General features: G+C 41.0%; 2 protein-coding genes across 4 annotated transcripts in view; one reads left to right on the top strand and one right to left on the bottom strand.

Moving 5' to 3' along the window:
* Positions 1–345: 345 nt before the first annotated feature.
* On the top strand, positions 346–23,782 carry Msh6 (mutS homolog 6). Of its 2 annotated transcripts, none has more exons than XM_047522541.1 (10): positions 346–725; positions 11,325–11,524; positions 14,763–14,932; positions 16,655–19,196; positions 21,126–21,394; positions 22,257–22,374; positions 22,619–22,708; positions 23,033–23,187; positions 23,293–23,492; positions 23,612–23,782. In XM_047522541.1, the coding sequence occupies exons 1-10, from the start codon at positions 451–453 to the stop codon at positions 23,691–23,693; spliced, it is 4,101 nt and encodes a 1,366-aa protein (XP_047378497.1). In that variant the 5' UTR covers positions 346–450; the 3' UTR covers positions 23,694–23,782. The 2 variants fall into 2 exon arrangements, with proteins under 2 accessions (XP_047378497.1, XP_047378495.1); XM_047522539.1 differs by having other exon boundaries at positions 11,322–11,524.
* Positions 23,575–25,196, bottom strand: part of Fbxo11 (F-box protein 11) — an 87,808-nt gene continuing 86,186 nt past the window's right edge. For both annotated transcript variants that reach the window (XM_047522543.1, XM_047522542.1), the window contains exon 23: positions 23,575–25,126. In XM_047522543.1, coding sequence (XP_047378499.1) covers positions 24,997–25,126 — 130 coding nt within the window. In that variant the 3' untranslated portion in view covers positions 23,575–24,996. The remainder of the gene's footprint in view (positions 25,127–25,196) is intronic.

Below are 25,196 nucleotides of genomic sequence, written 5' to 3'. Positions count from 1 at the left end.
CCCTTTACTTTGCATCCCAACGGGCTCTTGCACCCCAGGTGCAAGCTACAGCAACTCTCGCGCTGGCCCACTTCCGTTCCAGAAAAGGACGTCTTTCCGGAGGTTCTATCTGGCAGCCACCGGCCAATTGGGGCCGGAGAGATCCAGTCTGCTCCAGCCCCGCTGCATGAGGGCGGGGCCCGCAGGGTCCTTGCCGACGTCAGGAGCCCGCGCTCCACGGCGCGGCATGCCAGTCCCTCCCCTTCTCGCGTCGACGCGCGCCCGGGGGCGGAGCCTGGCGCTCACGCCGTTCGCGCACACCGACGCGTCTGCCGATTGGCCCCGGGTTCCAGGGTTCCTCCGGCTGAACGCGCCTCCCCCCGAGGTTTCCCGCCAGCCGGAGCCTCGCGGTGGATGCGGAGTCTTTAGGCGCTCCGCCCGCAGAACGGTTGGGCCTAGCCTACCGTCGCTATGTCGCGACAAAGCACCCTATACAGCTTCTTCCCCAAGTCTCCAGCGTTGAGTAATGCCAACAAGGCCCCAACCAGGGCCTCACGCGAAGGCGGCGGTGCCGCTACTGCGGCCACCCGGGCCTCCCCTTCTCCTGGCGGGGATGTGGCCCGGAGCGAGGCTGCGCCTGGGCCTGGGCCTGGGCACAGGCCCTTGGGGACCTCCGCGTCTCCTCCTGAGGCGAAGAACCTCAACGGAAGGCTGCGGAGGTCGGCAGCGCCCGCAGTCCCAGCCAGGTAGCGGGGCGGGGGTGAGGCCCTGAGCTCTTGGGAGGCTGGTTGCTGGGGCTCCAGAGGAGGTGGGGATGTGTGGCCTGGTCCGGGACTCGGAGGAGCTGGGCCTACAGAGTCTGGAGTACAGGGGTTGCGTTTGTAGCACTTTGGGAGAGTGTAGTTCGTAAACAGGATAGAAGGAAATAGCCTGCAGGAGGGAAAGGTTGGTGGCGAGGAGGCGCGCAGAGTTAAGACTTTGGAGGAAGAGGAGACCCGTTCCGCCAGCTGGGGGCTGGGGGCTGGGGGCTGGGGGAGGAAGAGCAGCTGCATGCAGCTCCGGGTAGGGAGGAGACGAGGGAGATGGGAGCACGGGGGTGGGGCAGGAGGAGAAAGGCGCTTTGCTCGCCTGGAGCGCCGCGCGGGGGAGGGGAGGAGGAATGCCTGCCAGGAGGTCGGACGCCTGCAGCTGTGAGGCTAGGGGTGCAAAGTGTGAGACGCGAGAAGTTTTCTAATTCGGAGCGGGAACAAGGACTCCTGGGGATCCTGGAGACGGTCGAAGCACACTGTTATGGGTAGATAAGAGCCCCAGACGCTTAGACGCCCTAGGTCTGGGTCTTCAGCCAGTGTGAGGGGCACTCGGGAAGTGGGGGAATGAAGGGTGGACGCTTGCTGAGCGCAGGGGGTGTGTCCTACTGCTGGCCAAGGGGCCTGATTGGGCAGAATGAGGTTGGGAAGGCGGGGCGGGGTGTGAAAGCGCTGCCAAGGCTGGGATCCCGCAGGGTCCTCCCGCAGGTGGACAGCTTGTGCACAGAGACAAATGAAAATGGCAAGAAGCTGTTCTAGCGCACGTGGAATTTCGTGTCGAATGAAAAAAACGTTACTTTTTGAAATAGTTTTGAAGCACGATTCCATGGGAGGGTGGGGCACCTAATTTCGGAGTTGATGGTGGGGCTTGGTTGGCAAGAATTTGTGGACGCGGCTGTCGGGGAACCTGCCCGGAGGTGGCCTCTTCGCTTTCTGGGTAGTTTGGTGCTTTACCCGTGCTTGGCTAGCCCTTTATTGGGACGTCGGGCGACATTTTGAAAAGCTCGCGTTTATTGTATAACAGACTGTTAGCCACAAAGTGTAATGGTAGACGTTTGAGCGGACGAAGAAATCAAGGCTCAAAAACAATAATTGAGGATCAGAGAGCTAGTTAGTGGTTCCGAGTATCGATTTCAAATGTTGTGTTTAAGGTGCCCTACAGGAATTCTCAGGTTTCTCCGAGTCTAAGTCTAATACAGCGTTACTCTTTTGTGTGGTGGTGGGGGTCGAATCCAGGGCCTCACGTGTAGCACTACATCCCCGGCCTCGGTTACCCTCTTCTTTGGTGCTGGGGATTGAACCCAGGGGCGCTTTACCGCTGAGCTACTTTCCAAGTTCTGTTTTAATTTAATTTAATTTAATTTAATTTTTTTTTTTTTTTTGAGACAGTCTCCCCAATTTCCTGAGGCTGGCCTCCTGCCCTTGCTTCCGAGTCGTGTGGCCACCAAGCCCAGCAGTTTTACCCTCTTTTATTATTTTTTTTTAAATATTTGAGTTCTTCAATGTTATTTATTTATATATTTGGGGTGCTCGGGGTCTTATACATGTTAGGCAAGCGCTTAAGTGCTCTGCCACTTGAGCTACAACACCAGCCCAGGGTTATCTCTTAAGCGACCCTTTCCAGCTGTTTAAATGTATAGTGAGGACTGGGGTATGTATAGTCAGTAGTAAAGCCCTTGCCTAGCTTTCAAGGCCTTTGGTGCCATCCCCAGCACTTCGAAAGCGAAAACAACCACATAGTTGTGTGTTAGTAGAACCTACTTGTGGGAATCAGTCATCATGTACCATGACTCTTCATGGTGAAAAACGCATATGTGTCGTTTATTGGAGCATGAGTTGATTCCTCTGGCATCCAAACTAAAAGGATGCATTTATTGATTTGTTTTGTGTGTGCTTGTGCGCTCCCGCTCCAGGGATTGAACCCAGGGGTGCTTAACAACTGCGTAGTATCCCTAACCCTTTTTTAAATTTTGAGACAGGGTCTAAGTAAGTTGCTTAGGGCCACGCTTTGAACTTTGGTGATCCTCCTGCCTCAGCCTCCTGAGTCACTGGGATTTCAGGCATGCACCTTCATGCCTGGTCATTTATTGTTAAATTGTACTTTACGTACATCTAGCATAGCATTTACTTTTTATTTTTTGAGGGCTATATTCAAGATTGTATACATGTGATCTCCCATCATGGAGACAGATTCCAGGATATTTAAGAAAGATGGGCATTTGATTCCAGATTTCTAAAGATTTGGCCTTTATTTCAACAAATATTCATGTACCTACTTAGCCAAGCACAGCATTAGGCATTGTGGATCCTGTATGAAACAGTGAACAGGACAAGCAAAGAAGCAGCCCTTGAACTCAAACAGAGCTCTGTAAACTGAAACCAGGACGACAAACAGGGCCAGCCAATTATGTCTGGGACCAGAGTGGGAAACTGGCTGTGAAAGAGAACCTACCATATTGTGGGTGGAATGAAGGAAGGAGAACAGAACTTGGAGAAGAGAGCAGGGATCCACTCAATAGGCTGATGAGGTCTGCAAAGACATTTGTATTTGTTCTGAGACTTGATTGAAAGCTTTAAAATGTTGGGCATTTTGTAATGTTTGTCAAAATCTTATTCCCCACCCCCTGACAATTATGTGTGATGCAGATATCTTCTTCCACCCTGAATGGTCCATTCAGTTTGTGGCATCTTTTGGTGAACAGAAGTTATGGAATATAATGTTGAATTTGCCCATCTTTTCTTTCCTCTGTTTTTGACCAGGGATTGAACCCACAGCGCTTAACCACTGAGCCACATCCCAGCTCTTTTTATCTTTTTATTTTTTATTTTGAGACAGGGCCTCACTAAGTTGCTGAGACTGACTTTGAACTTTAAATCCTGTCTCAGCCTCCTGAGCCACTAGGACTACGGGCATGTGCCACTGTGCACAGCCCTTGTTTTTCTTTATGTTTAATGCTTCTGTGGGTTTTATTTACGAAATCCACAGAGGACATTTTTTAGTATCATCACTCTGACTGAAGTGGCTGTGTGTTAGGAAGAACAGGCACCTGATTTGATAATGAAGAGAAAACTTGCATTAATGGGAGTAGGAATGGAGAGGGTTTGGAGGAGTTGAGAGAGGTGTAGATAAATAGGTGTTGGTGATAATTAAGATTTGGGGAGAGGAAGGAGTTGGAATGGTTGTCGATTTGAAATAAATGGTTAAGAGAAAAGTAGCAGGACACATAGTCTCCTGGGTCTTTTTTTATTGGTTTTTTGTTTGTTTGTTTGTTTGTTTTGGTACTGTGATTGAACCCAGGGGCACTCTACCACTTGCCCTTTTTATTTTGAGGCAGAGTCTCACTAAGTTGCTTAGAGCCTTAGCTAAATTGCTGAGACTGACCTTGACTTGCTATCCTCCTGCCTTAGCCTTTTTTGTTTGTTTTGTTTCTGGGGATCAAATCCAGCAGCGCTTAACTGCTGAGCTACATCCCAGCCCTTTTTATTTATTTTTTTATTTTGAAACAGTCTCACTAAGTTGCTCAGAGCCTTACTAAGATGCTGAGGCTGGCTTTGAACTTGACCCACCTGCCTCAGCCTCCCAAGCTCTTGGGATTATAGGTGTGTACCACCACAACTGCCATATTTTTAAATTTTGAGATGGTCTTGCTTAGTTGCTTAGGGCCTTACTAAGTTGCTGAGAGTGGCTTTGAACTTGTAATTGTCCTGCTTCAACATCTCCCGTGACTGGGATTACAGGAGTGCACCCATGCCCAGCTGCCTCAGTTTATTGAGTCCATGGGATTGGGCCTCTTTCTTAATGTTTTGTTTTTCTGTAATTGACCAAGGTCATAATAGCAATATGCAAGGCTTCTGATCCCTTAAGTCTGGCTTCTAAGCAAATCTTAGCTAGTTTATTTCTCACAATCTCAATTCAGTGATAACTGTTATGGCTGATGAGGGCAGTAGAAGTTTTTTTGGGGGTGGGGGTGGGAGCGGGGGGGGGGGGATGCTGCTGATTGAACCCAGAGGCACTTTACCACTGAGCCACATCCCTAGCCCTTTCAATTTTTTTATTTTGAGACAGTATCACTGAGTTGCTTGGGGCCCCCCTAAATTGCTGAGATTGGTCTTGAACTTGCAATTCTCCTCCCTCAGTCTCCAGTGTTCCTAGGATTACAGGGGTATGCCACTGCACCTGGCAGTAAAAATCTTTTTGAATGCCTCTGTCCACACTCATAGACCAGATGGGGTATGTCAGATCTGACAAATCTTTTTATTTTAAAGAGTTGTTAAAGTTAACTGCCTGCACCAGTTGTGGGTACTTCTCCTGAGAATTTTCATGGTTAAAACATTTATAGCAATATATTTTAAGTAATGACACTACAAGAAGAAAGTAAAATTCAAACTTTTTATAGACATATCATTGTGGACTCAAGATTTACCAACTTTTTAAATTGATTTGATTATTTTATCTGAAAGTTCTTTCTTTTAGGGGAGCATGGTTTCATTTTACTTAAGATTAGTTTGGATATGTGAAAGCTTTTTTTTTTTTTTTTTTTTTTTTTTTTAATGTACCAGGGATTGAACCACTGAGCCACGTCCCCAGCCCTTGTTAAATATTTTATTTAGAGACAGGGTCTTGCTGAGTTGCTTAGGCCCTTGATAAGTTGCTGAGGCTGGCTGCAAACTCATGATTCTTCTGTCTCAACCTCCCAAGCCACAGTTGTGCACCACCACACCCAGCTATGAATGCTTTTACATTTATTTTTCTGAGCGATTAGCTTTTCCCCTGACCTATTTTTAAAATCCGAAGCATATCAAATGTTCTAAGATAAATTGTACGACTTTAAAAAACACTTGCAAAATCACAATGGGATCTTATTTAACTATATCATAAGGTAATATTAGTATTTTGGCATTTCATTTTGGTTTTTAGGATGAACCAAAGTATTTTACAATTACTTGGAGGGAGTGTGTGAGTTGACTTTGGCTCAGATTTTCCACTAGGTTTACTTTGCATAGGGTTAAGAAGAGCCATGTTAATGTAATCCTAGTTAAACAAAAAGAGAAGAAACTACATAATACAGATATTAAATTAATAAAGATATTAAACTACAGTAAAAATAACAGAAGACTGATAAAGAGAAATAAAGTTTTTGAGAGCTGGTTTTATACATCTCTCACTTTATTTACAAGATTGTACTGTATAGCAGATTTCAGTTCCTAGCAAATTCCAACTCTGATCCTATTTACATTATATTTACATATTTTAAATACAGTGTGTAGTATTGGTAGAAAAATCCAAATATTAGCTGGGTGGCGTGGCACACACCTGTAATCCCAGTACCTCAGGCAGCTGAGGCAGGAGGATGGCAAGTTCTGGGCCAGCCACAGCAACTTAGTGAGATCCAGTCTTAATAAGGGTTGGGGATGTAGCTCAGTGATAAAGGACCTCTTAATCCTCAGCACCATCCCCCCTCCCCCCAAAAAAAAGAAAAATCTGAATACTTGCAAATATTAAAATATGTTCCATTTATTTTGGCATTTTTGGAAATTGCACAATAGAGACAGGATTTTAAAATTACCTTTCATTTAAGTTTATACACACAAAGATGAATCATTAGGGCTGGGAATGTTGCCGAGTGGTAAGAGTGCTTGCCTAGCATGTTCAAGGCCCTAGGTTTGATCGACGGCAGAATACACACAGGCACAGGCGCGCACACACACACACACACACACACACACACACACACACACATGAACATTGAAGATAAATTTTAAGAAATGTTTAAAATCTTTAGTTTTATTAAGCTGCTTGATTTCTGTTTTTGGCTTGCAATCCACTCTTTCCTAGGCTAGTTTTTGTTTTGTTTTGTTTTTTGGTACTGGGGTGAACCCAGAGGCATTCTACCACTGAGCTACATCCCCTTTTTAATAATGAGACAGGGTCTTGATAAGTTGCTGAGGCTGGCCTGGAACATGTGATCTTCCTGCCTCAGCTGTCCCAAGTAGTGGGAGTTACAGGTGTGCTCTGCCATGTCAGGTGGTAACAGCCCTTTTATTTTTCCATATTTTTATTGGAGCATTTTAATTGTACATAATGGTAGTATACGTTGTTGCATATTTGGACATGCATACACTACTGTAATAGAATAATTTGGGCAGTGATATTCCCCTGTATTTCCCCTTCCCTTCCCCTGGTTCCTTTGCTCTACTAATTTCCCTTCTATTTTCATGAGTTCTTCCCTTCCCACCACTTCTTTTCCTTTTCACAACTCTCTAGCTTTTACATACAAGTAAAAACATTCAATCCTTGACTTTCTTGAGTTTGGCTTATTTCTCTTAATGTTCACAAGGTCCATCCATTTTTCATGCAAATGACATAAATTCATTCTTTATAGATGAATAAAACTCCATTGTGTATACATATTTTCTTTATCCATCCATTGTTGGATACCTAAGCCAGTTCCACAGTTTGGCTGTTGTGAATTGTACCACTATAAACAGGATATGCGTATGTTGCTATAGTTTGATTTTATTTCTTTAAGAATAAATATCAATGAGTGGTTCAGCTGGCTCTTAATGGTGGTTCCATTCCTAGTCTTTTGAGGAACCTCCTTATTAATTTCCAGAATGGTTGTACTGTTTTACAATCGCATGTACAGTGTAAAAGTGTCCCTTTTTCTCCACATATCCTCTCCAGCATTTATTATTTTTTGTATTTTTGATGGGGTAATTGCCCTTTTAGAAGGCTCAAGTTCTTTCCTTTGGGATAAAACTAGGACAATGATTGTATATTATAGGTATACAATTTTAAAAGTGAGTTTTATTCTTCCCTTCACATGTCTTTTCAGGTTTCAATCAGAAACTTGAGGTTTTGTTGTGGTGGTGCTGTGGCCCTGAGGATTGAACCCAGAGCTTTGCACTTAAATGCTCTACCACAGATCTACACCCCCCCCCCCAGTCCTTTTTAATTTTTATTCTGGGACAGGGTTTTGCTAAATTGCTGAGGCTGGCCTAGAACTTGGAATCTTTGTGCCTCAGCCTTCCCAGTTGCTGGGATAAAAGACATGCACCACTGTACCTGTTTTTTTTTTTGAGACAAGATCTATAAGTTGTCTTTGTTGTCTTTTAAACTTATGATCCTCCTGTCTCAGCCTGTTTATTTATGGTACCAGGGATTGAACCCAGGGGCACAAAACCCTTTTTATATTTTATTTAGAGACAGTTTTGCTGAGTTTCTTAGGGTCTTGCTAAATTGCAGAGGCTGGCTTTGAATTTGTCATCCTTCTGAGCCGCTGGGATTACAGGTGTGCATCGTTGTGCCCTGCCTGCCTCAGCCTCTTCAGTAGCTTGATGAGTGCCACTATGCATGGCCAAATTACTTTATTCTTTTTTCTTCAGTACTGAGGATTAAACTCTGAAACTTTACCACTGAGGTACATCCCCAATCTTATTTTTTTGAGACAGGGTCTCATGAAGTTCCTGAGGCTGGCCTCTAACTTGCAATCCTCCTGCCTCAGCCTCTGGAGTTGGTGGAATTACAGGTGTGTGCCACTGTGCCTGGGCTGATTGAGTCACACTTTTTTGGTGGTGGTACGGAAGATTGAATAAGAAGCATCGACCACTGAGCCACATCTCCAGTCCTATTGTTTTGTTTTTTATTTAGAGACAGGGTCTCACTGAGCTGCTTGGCACCTCACCTTTGCTGAGGCTGGCTTTGAACTTGCCATCTTCCTGCCTCAGCCTCCCAAGCCACAGTGATTACAGGCATGCATCACTGAGCCTGCTTCTGAGTCACTTTTTTTTTTTTTTTTTTTTTTTTTTTTTGCGGTGCTGGGGATTGAACCCAGGGCCTTAGTGTTGGCAAGGCAAGCACTCTACCAACTGAGCTAGTTAGTCTTGATAGGTGGCAGTCAGTGAGCAATCTGCACTCAAAATGTAGGCGACATGCTGGCAGACAGGACAAATGGGGCAAACAGCAAGGGAATCGGTGACAAGGAATGCAGCCTCCCTCTAGTCCACCATCTTGCATCTCCTGCTGAGTCACTGTTAATTGAGGATAGAAAGGAACTTCTAGGAGGAAGCTTCATCAATCTTACATTTTTACTCAGGTCATTTAATTTCTCAGAAGCTGCTATGACATGTGAGATTCCCGAAATCTTTGTTTGCCCTCATAAAAGGCAAAATGGAATTTAAATAGAATTTCACTGGGTTTAGGGCATTCTGTACACCATCAAGATGTACATTCTTGCCAGGTGTGGTAATTATTTCAGAATAAAAAGGGCTAGGGATATAGTTCAGTGGTTAGGGTGTCATTGGGTTTAGTCCTCAATACTGCAAAAAAAAAAAAAAATTTCTTTTTGTGGGGATATGGCAATTCCCAACTCTGGACTGAAGCTGAGGTGGGAGACTAACTTGAGCTGGGAAGGAGTTCCAGACTAGCCAGGGCAACATAGCAACAATCAAAAATGCATTTCTTTTTGGTGCTGGGGATCAAACCTAGGGGTCTGTGCGTGTTGGGCTCCCTCACTGAGTTGTGTCCCCAAGATACGCATTTTTGTCAATTTCTGATGCATTAACTCAATATCTAACTCTTGTAGACATGTACAAAATGAAATAGCTGCTGTCCAGGTAGGTCCTTTTTCAGTCCTTACTCTTCCGTAACTAAGTTCAGACAGGGAGGAGGGAGAGAATTGCTTTTAGACATGATCATTTTCAGTTTTATGGACCAAGAACACTTTGTAAACCTCTGTCCATATTTGGCCTCAGGGACCATCCTAGGTATTTAATAATTTCAACACACCAAGGGGAGAATTGCCTCCAACTGGCCCGTGATGAGGTTATATCTTCACCCTTCCCTCTGCAGAAAAATGTGCCTTCACCAATACACAGTTTGAAGCCTGAAATATGCTTCATGTGGTGATGTCTTCCTTGCCATTTATTTGCTCTGTCTGGCCAATGTTGCAAAAGTTAACTGGCAGGTTTCAGATTAAGAACTCTACATATACAAAAGTTGATTTCCTTCCTTTAGCAGCAGAATAAAGGAATACAGCTTAGGGGAAAATTTTTTTTTTTTCTAAAAATGTACAAAGCAGCTTGTGAACATAGTATTCCACACGGTGACAGCAGGTGTTTTGTTTTGTTTTTTCTTTTCCTTGTTAACTAATTGGTAAGTTAGGAGGAAGCACAGCTATGGTCGAGTTTTGAATTGTGAGGACAAAACTTGTGGAAGATGATCCAAGTTGTGAGAGAGGCAGTATTCATAACTTGCACTGGTCACTGTAAATTTCTGTTATTGAGAGACCAAACTCATCAAAGGCCCTTGAGAAGAGTACAAACTGAATTTATATTCACCGCGCCCCACCCCCCTTTTTTTTTTCTTTGACCTGGGGATTGAGTTCAGGACCTGGCATGTGCTATCACTGAGTTGTAACCCCAGCTCCATACTCAAATTTTTTGGAGAAATACTGTATTTCATAATTGGGTCTAAATCAAGTTGGCTCGGCTGACTGCTTTTCAGAACTGTCTTAAGTTTTCTTGTTTGTAATGTGCTTATTTTTATTTTGTAGTTCTTCAGTAAAGACCTTTAAGCAGGCCCAGAAAATCTTAGTGATTATCAGCTGTTTGTGGCCTCTCTATCACTGTGGGTTTCTTTTATAGTCTCTTACCTAGATTCTTTCCTTTTTCCCCTGTCTTTTCCTCTCAAAAGAGAAAATCCTCAATGGTTAAATCATTGTCCTGCCCCATCTCCACCAGCTGTCCTGGGGATTGAACCCAGGTTCTCAACATGATGGGTACATTCCCAATCCACTTCCCCTTTTTTAATTTTAATTTTGAGGCAGGGTCTCACCAAGTTGTCTGGACTGGCCTCTGAACCTCAACCTTTCTGGAATAGGTGGGATTATAGGTATGTGTTACTATAGTTGTTATGAAGAATTGATCTTTTTAATTCTGTAGGCTTATGTATTTACTGTTTTTGGCACATTGACTTCAGTTTTTCCATAGAACTAGTTTAGGAGATAAGAGGATGGTAGAATGCTGGGTACTGTTTGGAATAGTCTTGGAGTGTTTAGAATACATAGGCACTTACCTGGAAACAGATTCTAAGCAAAGTCTAATATTACATAATTGGTTAGCAAGTAGTATGTTTTATATTAATGAAGTCTATGTCTTTATCTTGCCAACATCATTCTATCAGAATTCTTCCATAGTTTATTTTAAATTATTATTTTTTTATTTTGAGAAAGGTCTTGCTAAGTTGAGGAGACTGGTTTTGAACTTGTGATCCTCCTGCCTCAGCCTCCTGAGGTGCTGGGATTATAGGTGTGCACCACTATGCCTGGCTCTTCCATGGTTTTGAAACTTTGATTCCGAGATGGAATTTCATATTTAAGTACCAGAATTTAATGTATTTGTCTATCTTAAAACTTAAAAAAGCATTATTAGTTTGTTTATATTCTACTTTCTATTTGTAGGTAAGAATTATTAGTTTGTAGGTAATTGCCTTTGAAGTAATTCAACATTAACTAACATGTATTTTCTTTTTGGCAGCAGTTCTTGTGACTTCTCACCAGGTGATTTGGTTTGGGCTAAGATGGAGGGTTACCCCTGGTGGCCTTGCCTGGTTTACAACCACCCCTTTGATGGAACATTCATCCGTGAGAAAGGGAAATCAGTCCGTGTTCATGTACAGTTTTTTGATGACAGCCCAACAAGGGGCTGGGTTAGCAAAAGGCTGTTAAAGCCATATACAGGTAAGAGTCATTGTGGGCATGCGGGCATACACATGAGTGAGAGGAGTTGGTTTTTAGCCAAGATTTTGTTTTGTTTTGGCAGTATTTGGGATTAAATTCAGGGCTTTCCTCATGCTAGGCAAGCACTCTATCACTGAGCTATATCCCCACCTCTTTTTATTTTATTTTGAGACAGGGTCTCGCTAACTTGCCTTGGCTGGTTTTGAATTTGTAATCCTCCTGCCTCAGCCTGCCAAGTCGCTGGGATTATAGGAATGTGCCATCACACCTGGTTTGGGATTTTTATTTCTATATTTGAATGACAGCAGTTAAAAGCTCTTAAAGGGAAAATAATCTTATTGAAATTCAAACATGAGAAAGGTAAAACTGCACCATCTTGAAGGAACCTGTTAAAACATAGGTAATGTGAACAGGATATAAGACATAGATCAGGGACATTTTTCTAAGACAGAGATGCACACTAGCCTCAAATTGTCACCCATGAGCACATCTGAGTTGTTTCACACCACAATTCGGGAACCATAATTTTCCCCCAGGCCTAACCTTGTCACACACATCAGCAATCCTTCGTGGTTAGCCTCACTTGGGCTGAGTTCACCCTTAGTATATACTGTGCACACAAAATATGATTTCAGAATATAGTCCACTGTATAATAGGGCATGAACAAGTCCTTGTCTTTTATCTTCAGGCAATCTAATATATTGTTTAGCTTCATTTTGTAGAATTAGAACAAGGGTAAGTTTCCCAGAAACACCTAGGAATCATAACCTTTTGAGCATGTGCTCATCCTGCAGAAGGTGGAGGACACTGAAGACAGCTAAAGATATACAGGATGGAAAGAGAATCAGGAAATTTAATTTCTGTTTTCTGTAATTTGCTGTATAATCCTGGCCAACTGACAGAAGTAAATTATTTCCTGATACTTATATAGAAAGTGATACGTCATTTTATTTTACTGTACCAGATGATAAATGAGGTTTTCTTCAGGAATAGTTTTGAGATTTTTAAAAAGCTTGAGCAGAATGACTTAAAAAGAGATCAAGAAAATGTTAACATTTATGTTGTCATTACTTTATAAAATTATCCCTGTACATATTGCTGTTTGCCCTGTGCATATGTGTGTGATATGCTAGAGATTGAACCCAAGATTTCATGCATGCAAGGCAACCACTGTACCACTGTGGTATACCACCAGCCCTGCTCTTTGCTTTTTAAAATTCCCAGTTGCTGAGCTGGGGATGTAGCTCAGTGGTAGGGTGTTTACCTAGCATGCACAAGGCCCCAGGTTCAATTCCCTGCACCTAGTTTGTTTGTTTTTTTTAAAGATAGCATTTGTTGCAGAACACGCATATTAATCAGTCACTCACTCAAGAGGGAGGCATGTGTGAAAAATATTTTGCCTTTTTTGTTGAATTTTTGTCTTAGATTTGTAGAGATTGGGATCGTCTCCAATCTCCGTGTTCTCTGGAACAATTTTATCTCTAGATAGAAGGGGGTGGAACATGAAGTGTAGCTGCATTAGGCACTTTGGGAAAAGTTCATGTTCACTGTCTGATTTATCTTAGTGCTTTGGTTACCTCTTCAGAAAAATGGGAAAATGAGACAGGTATAGTGGTGCATGCCTATCATCCCAGCAATTCTAGAGGCTGAGGCAGGAGGATCACAAGTTTGTGGCAAGTCTCAACAACTTAGCAAGACCCTGTCTCAGAATATAAAGGTCTGGGGATGTAACTCCATGGTAAAGCACCCCCATGGGTTCAATCCCTAGTACCAAAGAGAGAGAGAGAGATGGTAAATTGTAGCTTTAGTTTATCTTAGGTAACATGAAAGTTGCTAGTTCTGTTGAAATACTATGTTTTGGATATGTTTAATTCAGACATCAAGATTTTTTTTCCCCCAATGATGATTATATTTGTGCAGAACAACAGAACAGAGACATTGCCATGTCTGCTTATGTCTCTTAGGAAAGAAAGAAGTAATTTATAACATTAGATTTGTGATCCTCTGTACCTAGCATTTTGCTGAGTGAATAGAAATGTCATTTAATATTACAGTGAAGTTATTTTTTGGTGGGAACCGGGGATTGAAATTGAACACTGGGCCTCACATAATGCTAGGCAAGTGTTATACCACTGAACCACACCCTAGCCCTGTGATATGAATTTTAAATGAGAGAATTATAAAGGAAAAGTGTTTATTTTGTAAGAAACAAAAAATTGTATATTTAAATTAATTCTTGTTGAGGTGCTGTTTTGGCCACATGGAAAGATTTTACTTTACCAGGGATTGAACTCAGGGACACTTTAATCACTGAGTCACATCCCAGCTCTCTTTTTTATTTTTAATTTAGAGACAGGGTCTAAGTTGCTGAGGCTGAATTTGAACTTGGAATCCTCCTGCCTCAGCTTCCTGAGCTGCTGGAATTAACAGTGTGCGCCATGGCACCTTTGAAAGGTGCATTTTGATACTCTTGGGGCAGGGGGTTAACATATTCATAGTATGAACTGGATTACCCTTCCAAAATGGTAGTCTACTTATAAGTAGGTTAATAACAATTTGGTTATTCAGTTGTTTTATTTAAATATCTATGATCTGACTGCCTTTGGTCCCCAAACAAACCACATTTGCATATCTTGCTTTACATGAAGAGGTGTGCCATGCCTGTTTAGGGCTTTGGTCTTAAGGCATTAGAAGAGAGACTTTTACCTAAGTGGTCTTAGGTAACCCAACAGGGCAACCTCAAGGAGGTAAATTTGGTGATTTCAATTTCTTTTTTTTTTTTTTTGGGGGGGGGGGGGTGCTGGGGATCGAACCCAGGGCCTTGTGCTTACAAGGCAAGCACTCTACCGACTGAGCTATCTCCCCAGCCCCTAGTGATTTCAATTTCATTGGTCATTTTCTCCTGGGAAATTTTCTTCCTGTGAATAATGGGACATTAGAAATTATACTTGATTGTTACCATTTTTTTTTTTTTTTTTTTTAAATAGCACTGGGGAGTGAACCCAGGGTCTTGTGTATGCTAGGGCAAGTGCTTAATCACTAAGTCACATCCCAGCCCTTCTTTTGAGATAGGGTCTTGCTAAATTTATATTGTCTAGGCTGGCCCAGAACTGGAGACCAATAACTAGGATTAGGAGTGTGCCACCACACCCAGCTGATATTGTCATTCTTGTTCATTAGGGCAAATGTAATGGAGTCAACTGTCCAGTAAATTCTTATTTACAAATATATTTCTAGGTTCAAAATCAAAGGAGGCCCAGAAGGGAGGTCATTTTTACAGTTCGAAGCCTGAAATACTCAGAGCAATGCAACGTGCAGATGAAGCCTTAAATAAAGACAAAGTTGAGAGGCTTGAACTGGCAGTTTGTGATGAGCCCTCAGAGCCAGAAGAGGAAGAAGAGATGGAGGTGGGATATAACATTTAGTTGTTATTTCTGTTAGAAGGGTGGTGGGGGAAGTGGTGGCGGGAGGGATATACTAAAGTAATAACTCTCCTTCCTTCTCCCCAACCCCTTACCTTTGGTAATGGGGATTGAACCTAGGATCCTTTACCACTGAGCTACATACATCTCAGTGCCCCCCTCCCCCCCCTTTTTTTTTTAAACTTTGAGATAGTTTTGCTAAGTTGCCAAGGCTGGCCTTGAATTTGCAGTCCTCTTGTTTCAGCCTCCCAAGTTTCTGGGATTATAAGCACCTACTTTAGAAGTTCATATATATATGTGGATGTGTGCAGTGTGCACATGTAAATACACTTCTGTACTTCCCCAGATTGGAGGTTAAATTAGGTTACATAGAATTTCAACTGCTGGTGACCTTTTTTACCTAAGTTCTCAAGTCTGCTGGTAGGACAAGGCACATGTAACAAGAGGTAGTACATTTTGTTAAGTAGAGAGGGATAGTAAGAACATTTATAAAATTGGTCATGGAGTCTAGTAGGCTTCAATATGACGGTATAGTTATGCCCTGGAAATTGTAATTCTCCAGGTTTATGCTTTTAGTTCTAATACTGTTTATTTTTATTTTTATTTTATTTATTTATTTATTTTGGTACTAAGGATTTAACCCAGGGGTGCTTTACCACTGAAGTCACATCCTCAACCCTTTTTTAAAATTTTGAGACAGTGTCTCACTAAGTTGCTTAAGGCTTTGCTAAATGCTGAGGGTTGTTGCAAACTTGAGCTCTTCCAGCTCTTTTTTTTTTTTTTTTTGTATCTTGCATTGGTAAAAGTAGATGTCCAATAACCTTGGAATACAATATTAGTTTCAAATGTCATTAATTGAATTAAAACTGTTAAAGAAATGAACAGAGCTAATTTAAAACAAACAAGATCATTATTCCATAGGAAATTAATGAGCTGCCTCCCAAAGGAGATTCTGCTGTAACTCAGCTCAATTTTGTTTTCTTTCTTTTTCTTATAGTTGAGAAAATGTTAATAAGTAAGTTAACATAGTATTCTAAGATTGAGATTAGGGTTTATAACATTAATCAGGTTTAGAAATGGATGGCAATTAGAACAGTTAACCCTAATACTGCTTTTAACCCTAATACTGCTTTACATGTGTAAGAGATCGATGTCAGTGTTCCATGCCCAAGGTGATATAGCTGGTTTGTGGAAGGGCAAGCACTAGAACTGGTATAGATTGCTAATTGTTTTCTTACCGGAGAATGCATAAACTGGTAAGTTTCATAACATGTCTATTTATTAGGAGGAGAGGTGACCCTGAAATAAAGGTATCAGATATAAGGGGAAGTTAAAAGTTATTTCTGTAGCCTTGACTATTAACAAGGACATCACTTACTAGTGTGTGGCACACATTCATGCTCAAGCTTCATTTTGTTGTATAGGATAGAATTCCCATGACAGCAGTCAATCCTGCAGGGTGACACTTGTTTTAATGTTAGGTGAAACTGAAATCGATATTCCTGGAAAACGCTTCTCATTTCTAGAGGTGTATAAAGTTGCAGCATGAGGGAGATTTCAGAGTAGTATTGTAACTACAAATTTTGCTTTATTTAATTTATTTATTTATGTGTGTTGCTAAGGATGGAACCCAGGCCTTATGTATGCATTCTCCTACTGAGCTACATCCCAGTTCTTTGTTTTTAAATACCTTTCCTTGTTTGGCAGGTAAGTGCAACTTATGCATCAGATAAGAGTGAAGAAGATAATGAAATTGAGAGTGAAGAGGAAGTGAAGCCTAAGATGGAAGGATCTAGGCGAAGTAGCCGTCAAGTAAAAAAACGAAGGGTCATATCAGACTCTGAGAGTGACATTGGTGGCTCTGATGTAGAATTCAAACCAGATGCTAAGGAGGAAGGAAGCAGTGATGAAATCAGCAGTGGAGTTGGGGATAGTGAGAGCGAAGGCCTGGACAGCCCTGTCAAAGTTGCTCCAAAACGTAAGAGAATGGTGACTGGAAGTAGTGCTTTTAAAAGGAAAAGTTCAAGGAAGGAAATGCCCTCAACCACCAAACGAGCAACTGGCATCTTATCAGAAACCAAAAATACTTTGAGTGCTTTCTCTGCCCCTCAAAATTCTGAATCTCAAGCCCATATTAGTGGAGGGAGTGATGACAGTAGTCGTCCCACTATCTGGTATCATGAAACTTTAGAATGGCTTAAGAAGGAAAAGAGAAGAGATGATCATAGGAGGCGGCCTGATCACCCTGATTTTGATGCATCCACACTCTATGTGCCTGAAGATTTCCTTAATTCCTGTACTCCTGGGATGAGGAAGTGGTGGCAGATTAAGTCCCAGAACTTTGATCTTGTCATCTTTTATAAGGTGGGGAAGTTTTACGAACTGTACCACATGGATGCTCTTATTGGAGTCAATGAATTGGGACTGGTATTCATGAAAGGCAACTGGGCCCATTCTGGTTTTCCTGAAATTGCATTTGGCCGGTACTCAGATTCCCTGGTGCAGAAGGGCTATAAAGTAGCACGAGTGGAACAGATTGAAACTCCTGAGATGATGGAGGCCCGATGCCGAAAGATGGCACATATATCTAAGCATGACAGAGTGGTAAAGAGAGAAATTTGTAGGATTATTACCAAGGGTACACAGACCTACAGTGTGCTGGAAGGTGATCCCTCTGAGAACTACAGTAAGTATCTTCTTAGCCTCAAAGAAAAAGAGGAAGATTCTTCTGGCCACACACGTGTATATGGTGTGTGCTTTGTTGATACTTCCCTGGGAAAGTTTTTCATAGGTCAGTTTTCAGATGATCGTCATTGTTCCAGATTTAGGACTCTAGTGGCACACTACCCTCCAGTACAAATCTTGTTTGAGAAAGGCAATCTCTCAGTGGAAACTAAGGCAATCCTAAAGGGTTCATTGTCCTCTTCTCTTCAGGAAGGTCTGATACCAGGGTCTCAATTTTGGGATGCAGCTAAAACTTTGAGAACTCTCCTTGAAGAAGGCTATTTTACTGAAAAACTGAATGAGGACAGTGGGGTGATGTTGCCCCAGGTGCTTAAAGATATGACCTCAGAGTCTGATTCCATTGGATTGACACCAGGAGAAAAAAGTGAATTGGCTCTCTCTGCTCTAGGCGGTTGTGTCTTCTACCTCAAAAAATGCCTTATTGATCAGGAACTTTTATCCATGGCTAATTTTGAAGAATATATTCCCTTGGATTCTGACATGGTCAGTACAAAATCTGGTGCTAAATTTACTAAAGCCAATCAACGAATGGTGCTGGATGCAGTGACATTAAACAACTTGGAGATTTTCCTGAATGGGACAAATGGTTCTACTGAAGGGACCCTGCTAGAAAGAATTGATACTTGCCATACTGTTTTTGGTAAACGACTCCTAAAACAGTGGCTTTGTGCCCCACTGTGTAGCCCTTTTGCAATCAATGACCGTCTGGATGCCATAGAAGACCTCATGGTTGTGCCTGACAAAATCTCTGAAGTCACAGATCTTCTAAAGAAGCTTCCAGATCTTGAGAGGCTACTAAGTAAAATTCATAATGTTGGGTCTCCCCTAAAGAGCCAGAACCACCCTGATAGTAGGGCTATAATGTATGAAGAAACTACATACAGCAAAAAAAAGATTATTGATTTTCTTTCTGCTCTTGAAGGATTCAAAGTAATGTGTAAAATTATAGAAATTATGGAAGAAGTCGTTGATGATTTTAAATCCAAAATCCTTAAGCAGGTTATTACTCTACAGACAAAAAATCCTGAAGGCCGCTTTCCTGATTTGACTTCAGAACTGAACCGATGGGATACAGCCTTTGACCATGAAAAAGCTCGAAAGACTGGACTGATTACTCCCAAAGCAGGATTTGACTCAGATTATGACCAAGCTCTTGCTGACATAAGAGAAAATGAACAAAGCCTCTTGGAGTACTTAGAGAAACAGCGCAATCGAATAGGCTGTAGGACCATAGTATATTGGGGGATTGGTAGGAACCGTTACCAGCTGGAAATTCCAGAGAATTTCACCACCCATAATTTGCCAGAAGAATATGAGCTGAAATCTACCAAGAAGGGCTGTAAACGATATTGGACCAAAACTATTGAGAAGAAGTTGGCTAATCTGATAAATGCTGAAGAACGTAGAGATACATCGTTGAAGGACTGCATGCGGCGACTATTCTATAACTTTGATAAAAATTATAAGGACTGGCAGTCTGCTGTAGAGTGCATTGCAGTTTTGGGTAAGCCTTTGAACAAGTTTGTTCCTCAGACTTTGGTTAGTAATGCTCTGTCCTAGTTGTGTATCCCTAAATCTAAGTAAAGGTATGTGTATCGACACACACATGCTTGCCTGAGCCTCACTAGGCAACATGACAAGGTTGCCCACAGCAATTTAATGCAAAACTCAATTATCAGTCCTTTGGCATTTTTTCAGTCTTGAAGAATTGAACATAACTTTTTGTTCATTTACGAGACAAGCTTTATTTATTTAAAATGGGATCTTGATGTGTTGCCCAGATTGGTCTTGAATTTCTGGACTCCAGAGATCCTCCTGCCTCAGCCACCCAAGTGCTGGGACTATGAGTGTGCACCACTGTGCTCAACCACAAGCTTTATTTTAGATGATGCTGGCTCAGATTTCATTTTCATGTATTTATTTAGCCACACTGGGCATAGAGCCCAGGGCCTTGGGTGTGCCAGGCAAGCACTCTATACCACTGAGCTATATTACCTTCCCAAATTTCACTTCTAATCGAATTTTCTAGTATTTTTATAGATAATTGTTTTTAATGCTAACTTAAGACTCTCCCATCACTTTTTTTGTGATACCAGAGATTGAACTCGGGGTCTTTTGCATGCCGTGTGAACACTGTCAGAGCTATTATCCTCAGCCCTTCTTTTAAACTATATTTTGAGACAGGATCTCACTAAGTTGCCAAGGTTGGAACTTGTGGTCTTACTACCTCAGCCTCTTTGAGTTGCCAAGATTACAGGCAATCATTCATTGTTCATTGTCTGGCTTCCATCACTTTTTAGACTTTATTCTTTGCCTGTTTTCCCTCTTTGTATTTATTGAGTCTATTTGCTTGCACATTTCAAAATTAAAGCTTCCCTTTTTCTCCTTTACCCAGACTGTCATGCTTTCTTTACTGTGCATTTTTGTGAGTGTTGGAAATGATCAGAGCCTTCTACCTGGAAGTTGATTTTAAAAGCCCTGATTTGGTAGGCATGGTGGCACACACTGATGATCCCTGTGACTCAGGAAGCTGAGGCAGGATGTTTTCAAGTTCAAGGTCAAGCTTAGCAATTTAGTGAAACCCTGTCTCAAAATATAAAAAGGGTAAGAGATGTATGGTAAATCACCCTGGGTTAAATCTCCAGGAACCCCCCCACCCCCCCAAAAAAAAGACCTGATTTGTGTACTTAGAATTTGATAATCTTTAAATGTCATGACCAATGAATGTGTCTAGAGACTTTCTGTTTCATATTTTATGTGGAGTTTTTGTCTGCTTTTCTAAAAATAGCAACCATAGTTTGCCCAGATTCTGTGTGTATGTATTGGGGGCGGGGGGGTTACAGTGTTTAAGAGCTCCAACCCAGGGCCTTAAGCATGCACTCTGCTGCTGGCCTTCAACCCCATCCAACCCTGTGCTCAAATTTGTCACACAAAACTGTTTTGATCTGAACACAACTATCTAATGGTATAGAATAAATAGCATCCTTCTGTTATAGTGTGCTGCACTTGGTAATTAGGTAGTTTAAAATCTTTAGCACAGGTGTTTGAAACTGGTCAGTTTATCTGGCTCCCAAGATTATCTGAATATTTATATATCAACTCTCGAACATTCTGCTTCCCCCAAAAATGTTAGTCCCAGGATTACATCAAGAGAGATTACTGTCTCTTTTGTTCTATTTTAAAAGTTCCCTTCACAGTCTTCTGGTGTAGATGTTAGAGGCTAACTCTTGAGGGGAGAAATTCTTAGGCTGAAAGCCAAGTTATTTCTCATTCATTAAAGTATTGTGAAGCATTACCACTTCAACTCAGTGAAATGCATTTTGGATGACTTTTTAAAGAAGCTGTCTGTGCTACCTAGTGGGTATGATGGTTTACCTGTCAAGGTCCTCACCACCCCCCCCAAATGATGAAGTCCATTTATCTTCTTCCACAGATGTCTTAATATGCCTAGCTAACTATAGTCAAGGTGCTGATGGTCCTATGTGTCGCCCAGTGATTCTGTTACCAGGAGAAGACATTCTCCCTTTCTTAGAGCTTAAAGGGTCACGACATCCCTGCATTATGAAGACCTTTTTTGGAGATGATTTTATTCCTAATGACATTCTGATAGGCTGTGAGGAAGAAGAGAAAGAAAATGGCAAAGCTTATTGTGTGCTTGTTACTGGACCGAATATGGGGGGCAAGTCTACACTCATAAGACAGGTAACTTATTCTTAATGTTTTGTTAATCAGAAAGTAATTTTTGGCTGGGGTTGTAGCTCAGTTTTAGTGTGTTTTACACAGCATGTGTAAGACCAGGGGTTCAACCCCAAGCACCAAAGACGTGGGAAGGTAGGTTTCAGGTTATCAGACTCTGACTTGATTGAAATCAACAAGGTAGGTATTCATAGACCAAAAATAGAATATGGAAATTTGAAATGTAGCAGGTTATATTCATTTATTTGTTCTTGGTGCTAGGGTTTGAACCCAGGGTCTTGCCCACTTTTAATGGTTTTAAATTACTCATTTGTAGGAATCCTTGTAAAAGACCCATGACAGACTTTTTTCAGATAGAGAAGCAAATAAAAAGACTTGTAGTGATTTGGGAACTGCTTTTTATGGAATACTATGATGGCTTTTTTGATTCTCTTTTGATGTCAGGGGTTGGCCAGTGACCAAACATCATATTTACATTTTAAAAGGTTGTAAAGGAAAAATAGTTTGCTTATTCCTCCTATTCTCCTGTACTATTGTTTCCACTCACAGTGTGTATAGTTTTCAACTTCTTGGGGGGGGCGGAAATCCTGAAAAATGGCTACAGAAAAAGCAGGAGTTGCATTTCCCTGAAGTAGATTCTTTTGATCCAGAATTGGTTCCTAGGTATCAGTAGTCTTAAGGAACTCCTAGAAGGTTGGAATTCACTCATGTAGTAGGTGGGCCAGAGGTCCTAAGCATTCCCTAAGCCTCACTTTTCTCTTAGCAAATGAGGTGTTAAAACAGAATCAATCTACTTAGGATTGTGAGGATGTTTTAAAAATAGGACCTGACTCGTATAAACAAACACCTTTTCCTTCCATGTTCACAGGCTGGCCTATTAGCCGTAATGGCCCAGATGGGCTGTTATGTGCCTGCTGAAGTGTGTAGGCTCACACCAGTTGACAGAGTGTTTACTAGACTTGGTGCCTCAGATAGAATAATGTCAGGTGAGTTGGTTCCCCTTACCCTGCACAAGCTTTGACAGTTCACTTGAAGTATAAAATTATTTTTTGGTGTTATGCAAAGCAGACTGCTTCAGATGTTAACATTACTTTTAGGGTTTAAGATTTTCATACTTCCTTAAGATGAATCTAGCTTGTGGTAGGTTTGAATATGCTGTTCGAGGTGAATCTGCTGTTAATAAGATTCTTAAAATGATCATTCCTTTGTGATGTGATTTTACCCCCCTAGGTGAAAGTACATTTTTTGTTGAATTAAGTGAAACTGCCAGCATACTTACACATGCAACAGCACATTCACTTGTGCTTATGGATGAATTAGGTAAGACATAAAAATTGTCATTTGAAAGCTATGTTAAAAACAATAGTAGAAAGAACTACTTTTCTAGATTGTCTTAAGGTTATACCCTTAGAACCAGATGGAGTATGTTATAAAATTCTATTTTGATTACCTATTAATTGCTAAGGCTTCAAAAATTATAATTTGTTATATGGGAATTATTTCTCTTAGATCCTACTCCCCAAGGGCTAAAGGGGACCTAGTGTTCTTTCTGGGCCTGTTGATAGAACATTTTGGATATACTGACTGATAGTACTTTTCTAGCCCTCTCCCCCTTTGTACTTAATATATATCTCACTTTCACAGGAAGAGGTACTGCAACATTTGATGGGACAGCAATAGCAAATGCAGTTGTTAAAGAACTTGCTGAGACCATAAAGTGTCGTACGTTGTTTTCTACCCACTATCATTCACTGGTAGAAGATTATTCTAAAAATGTTGCTGTGCGCCTAGGACATATGGTATGTGCAAACTGTTTATTCAAAAAGTATTCACTTTTTTGAGGGTATCAATCAACATTTCAATTGCTAACACATAATATAGCTGATAAAATATTTTTCTTTAAGGCATGCATGGTAGAAAATGAATGTGAAGACCCAAGCCAGGAGACTATTACCTTCCTCTATAAATTCATTGAAGGAGCTTGTCCTAAGAGCTATGGCTTTAATGCAGCAAGGCTTGCTAATCTTCCAGAGGAAGTTATTCAAAAGGGACACAGAAAAGCAAGAGAATTTGAGAAGATGACCCAGTCACTACGACTATTTCGGTAATTATATTTAGATAAGGCCAGAGTTTTCTTGAAAAAATGGAAAAGGTGGGAAGGAGGGATGATGCACTGTGACAAAGTGGAAAGAAAAAAAAAAAAATCTTTATTTTTATTTTAAGGGAAGTTTGCCTGGCTAGTGAAAGGTCGACTCTAGATGCTGAAGCTCTCCATAAGTTGCTGAGTCTGATTAAGGAGTTATAGACTACGTTGGAAGCTTTGAGTTGACTTTTGACAAAGGTGGTAAATTCAGACAACATTATGATCTAATAAACTTTATTTTTTAAAAATGACCATTTTTCCATTTTCTTTCTAGGAAATTAAACCCTTTTAATTCTTACCTACCTTCTACATAATGGTTATTGAATACTCCACAATATATTAAGTCTAGATGTTATGGTACATGCATACACTTTCAGGCTGTTTATACCCACTGTCACCAATACACATAAATGGGGGAGGGGGAGCTATGAAACTGTATAGGGCTGTGTGTGTGTGTGTGTGTGTGTGTGTGTGTATATACACACACACACACACACACACTGGTCTCAGCTTAATGCAGGAAATTGTTTTAATTTCCAGCAGTTTTGTCTAAACTGTTCAAAAAAAAACTATGAACAGAGTTCAAATACAGGACTGTTTTGAAGAGACTTTCTAAAGTGTACTTTAAAACATAGTAGTTTTTACCTTTCACAAAACTGAGTTACAAGAATACTTTTTGTTTTACAGTGCATCCCTTCCTAGGAAGTCTCATTAAAACACTCACTTTTTCTAGGGGTGATTTTGAATGCTGCACAGGGAAGGGAAGGAAATAATAGTCTTAACTTTTCTTAAAGGATACCAGAAACATTGCTGGATATAATTTAAGATTAGTGTTTTCTCTTTCATAGAAAGAACGTACATACTGGGACATGAGTACAGTTTACAGCAAGTCTAGGTGTGCTAACAAAACAGGGCACATTCAAGTACAATAAGATTTTGCTTGAAATTAAAAACAAAACTACATGAGATTAAAGCATTAAAATCATATTTCTCAATCTGAATACATGTTAAAAAAAAATCAAAAGAAACGCAGAAGTGCTAGCTCACATTTTTACCATATTACAAAAGCAATTGGTACCCATGTCCATAAAGGCAGCAACAAAGCTGCTTGTCTATTGAAGATTACTACTGCAAATTGGACTGCATTCAATGCTAGTTGTAAAAACACCAGCTTTTCAGAAGTTGGTATCTGTACAAAATTGCAGCTTATTTTCTTCACTTCTGTCCCTTCAAAAGTCTTTACACAGTAATGCTAAAACACCCAGCTTTGAGATCCTGAGTCAATATATTGCCACTTTCTTTTTGGTAGCTTGAGCTTCATAGTGTCAACTGACCTTGTGTATCCATTTTTAATACAGTCTCTTCCTGTAGCATGGGCAAATATTTTAAATCTTCTTCCAAAAAAAAAAAAAAAGTTTTAAGTTATGGTGTTAGAATGGCAGGATTTTTTCTTTAGGGAAGGAATTCAGTTGTGCTGCAATGTATTAGATTCTATAGGTGGAGCAGAGTCATATAATGTATCTGTATCATGTGTAGGCTCACCAGCTAATGTACAAGGGTTAGAGAGTGTTCCAGCACCACAGTCACAGAAAAACCTAAAGCAAAAATGAAAACCCAAAAATTAGGAAAAGTGAGGGGAAAATAATCGGGTAACATAGCAATAAG

Source organism: Sciurus carolinensis, chromosome 13 (genome assembly GCF_902686445.1).
Source record: "Sciurus carolinensis chromosome 13, mSciCar1.2, whole genome shotgun sequence".
Lineage (NCBI taxonomy): Eukaryota > Metazoa > Chordata > Mammalia > Rodentia > Sciuridae > Sciurus > Sciurus carolinensis.
The sequence above is the reverse complement of the archived record's forward strand: the minus strand, read 5'-3'. Positions and strand labels throughout refer to the sequence as shown.

Bases quoted from the DNA above. Each gene is read 5' to 3' on its own strand.
- Msh6 (XM_047522539.1), top strand. From the start codon at position 451: ATGTCGCGACAAAGCACCCTATACAGCTTCTTCCCCAAGTCTCCAGCG. The intron at 22,375-22,618 runs GTGAGTTGGTTC...TTACCCCCCTAG, and splicing joins CTCAGATAGAATAATGTCAG to GTGAAAGTACATTTTTTGTT. The intron at 22,709-23,032 runs GTAAGACATAAA...TCACTTTCACAG, and splicing joins TGTGCTTATGGATGAATTAG to GAAGAGGTACTGCAACATTT.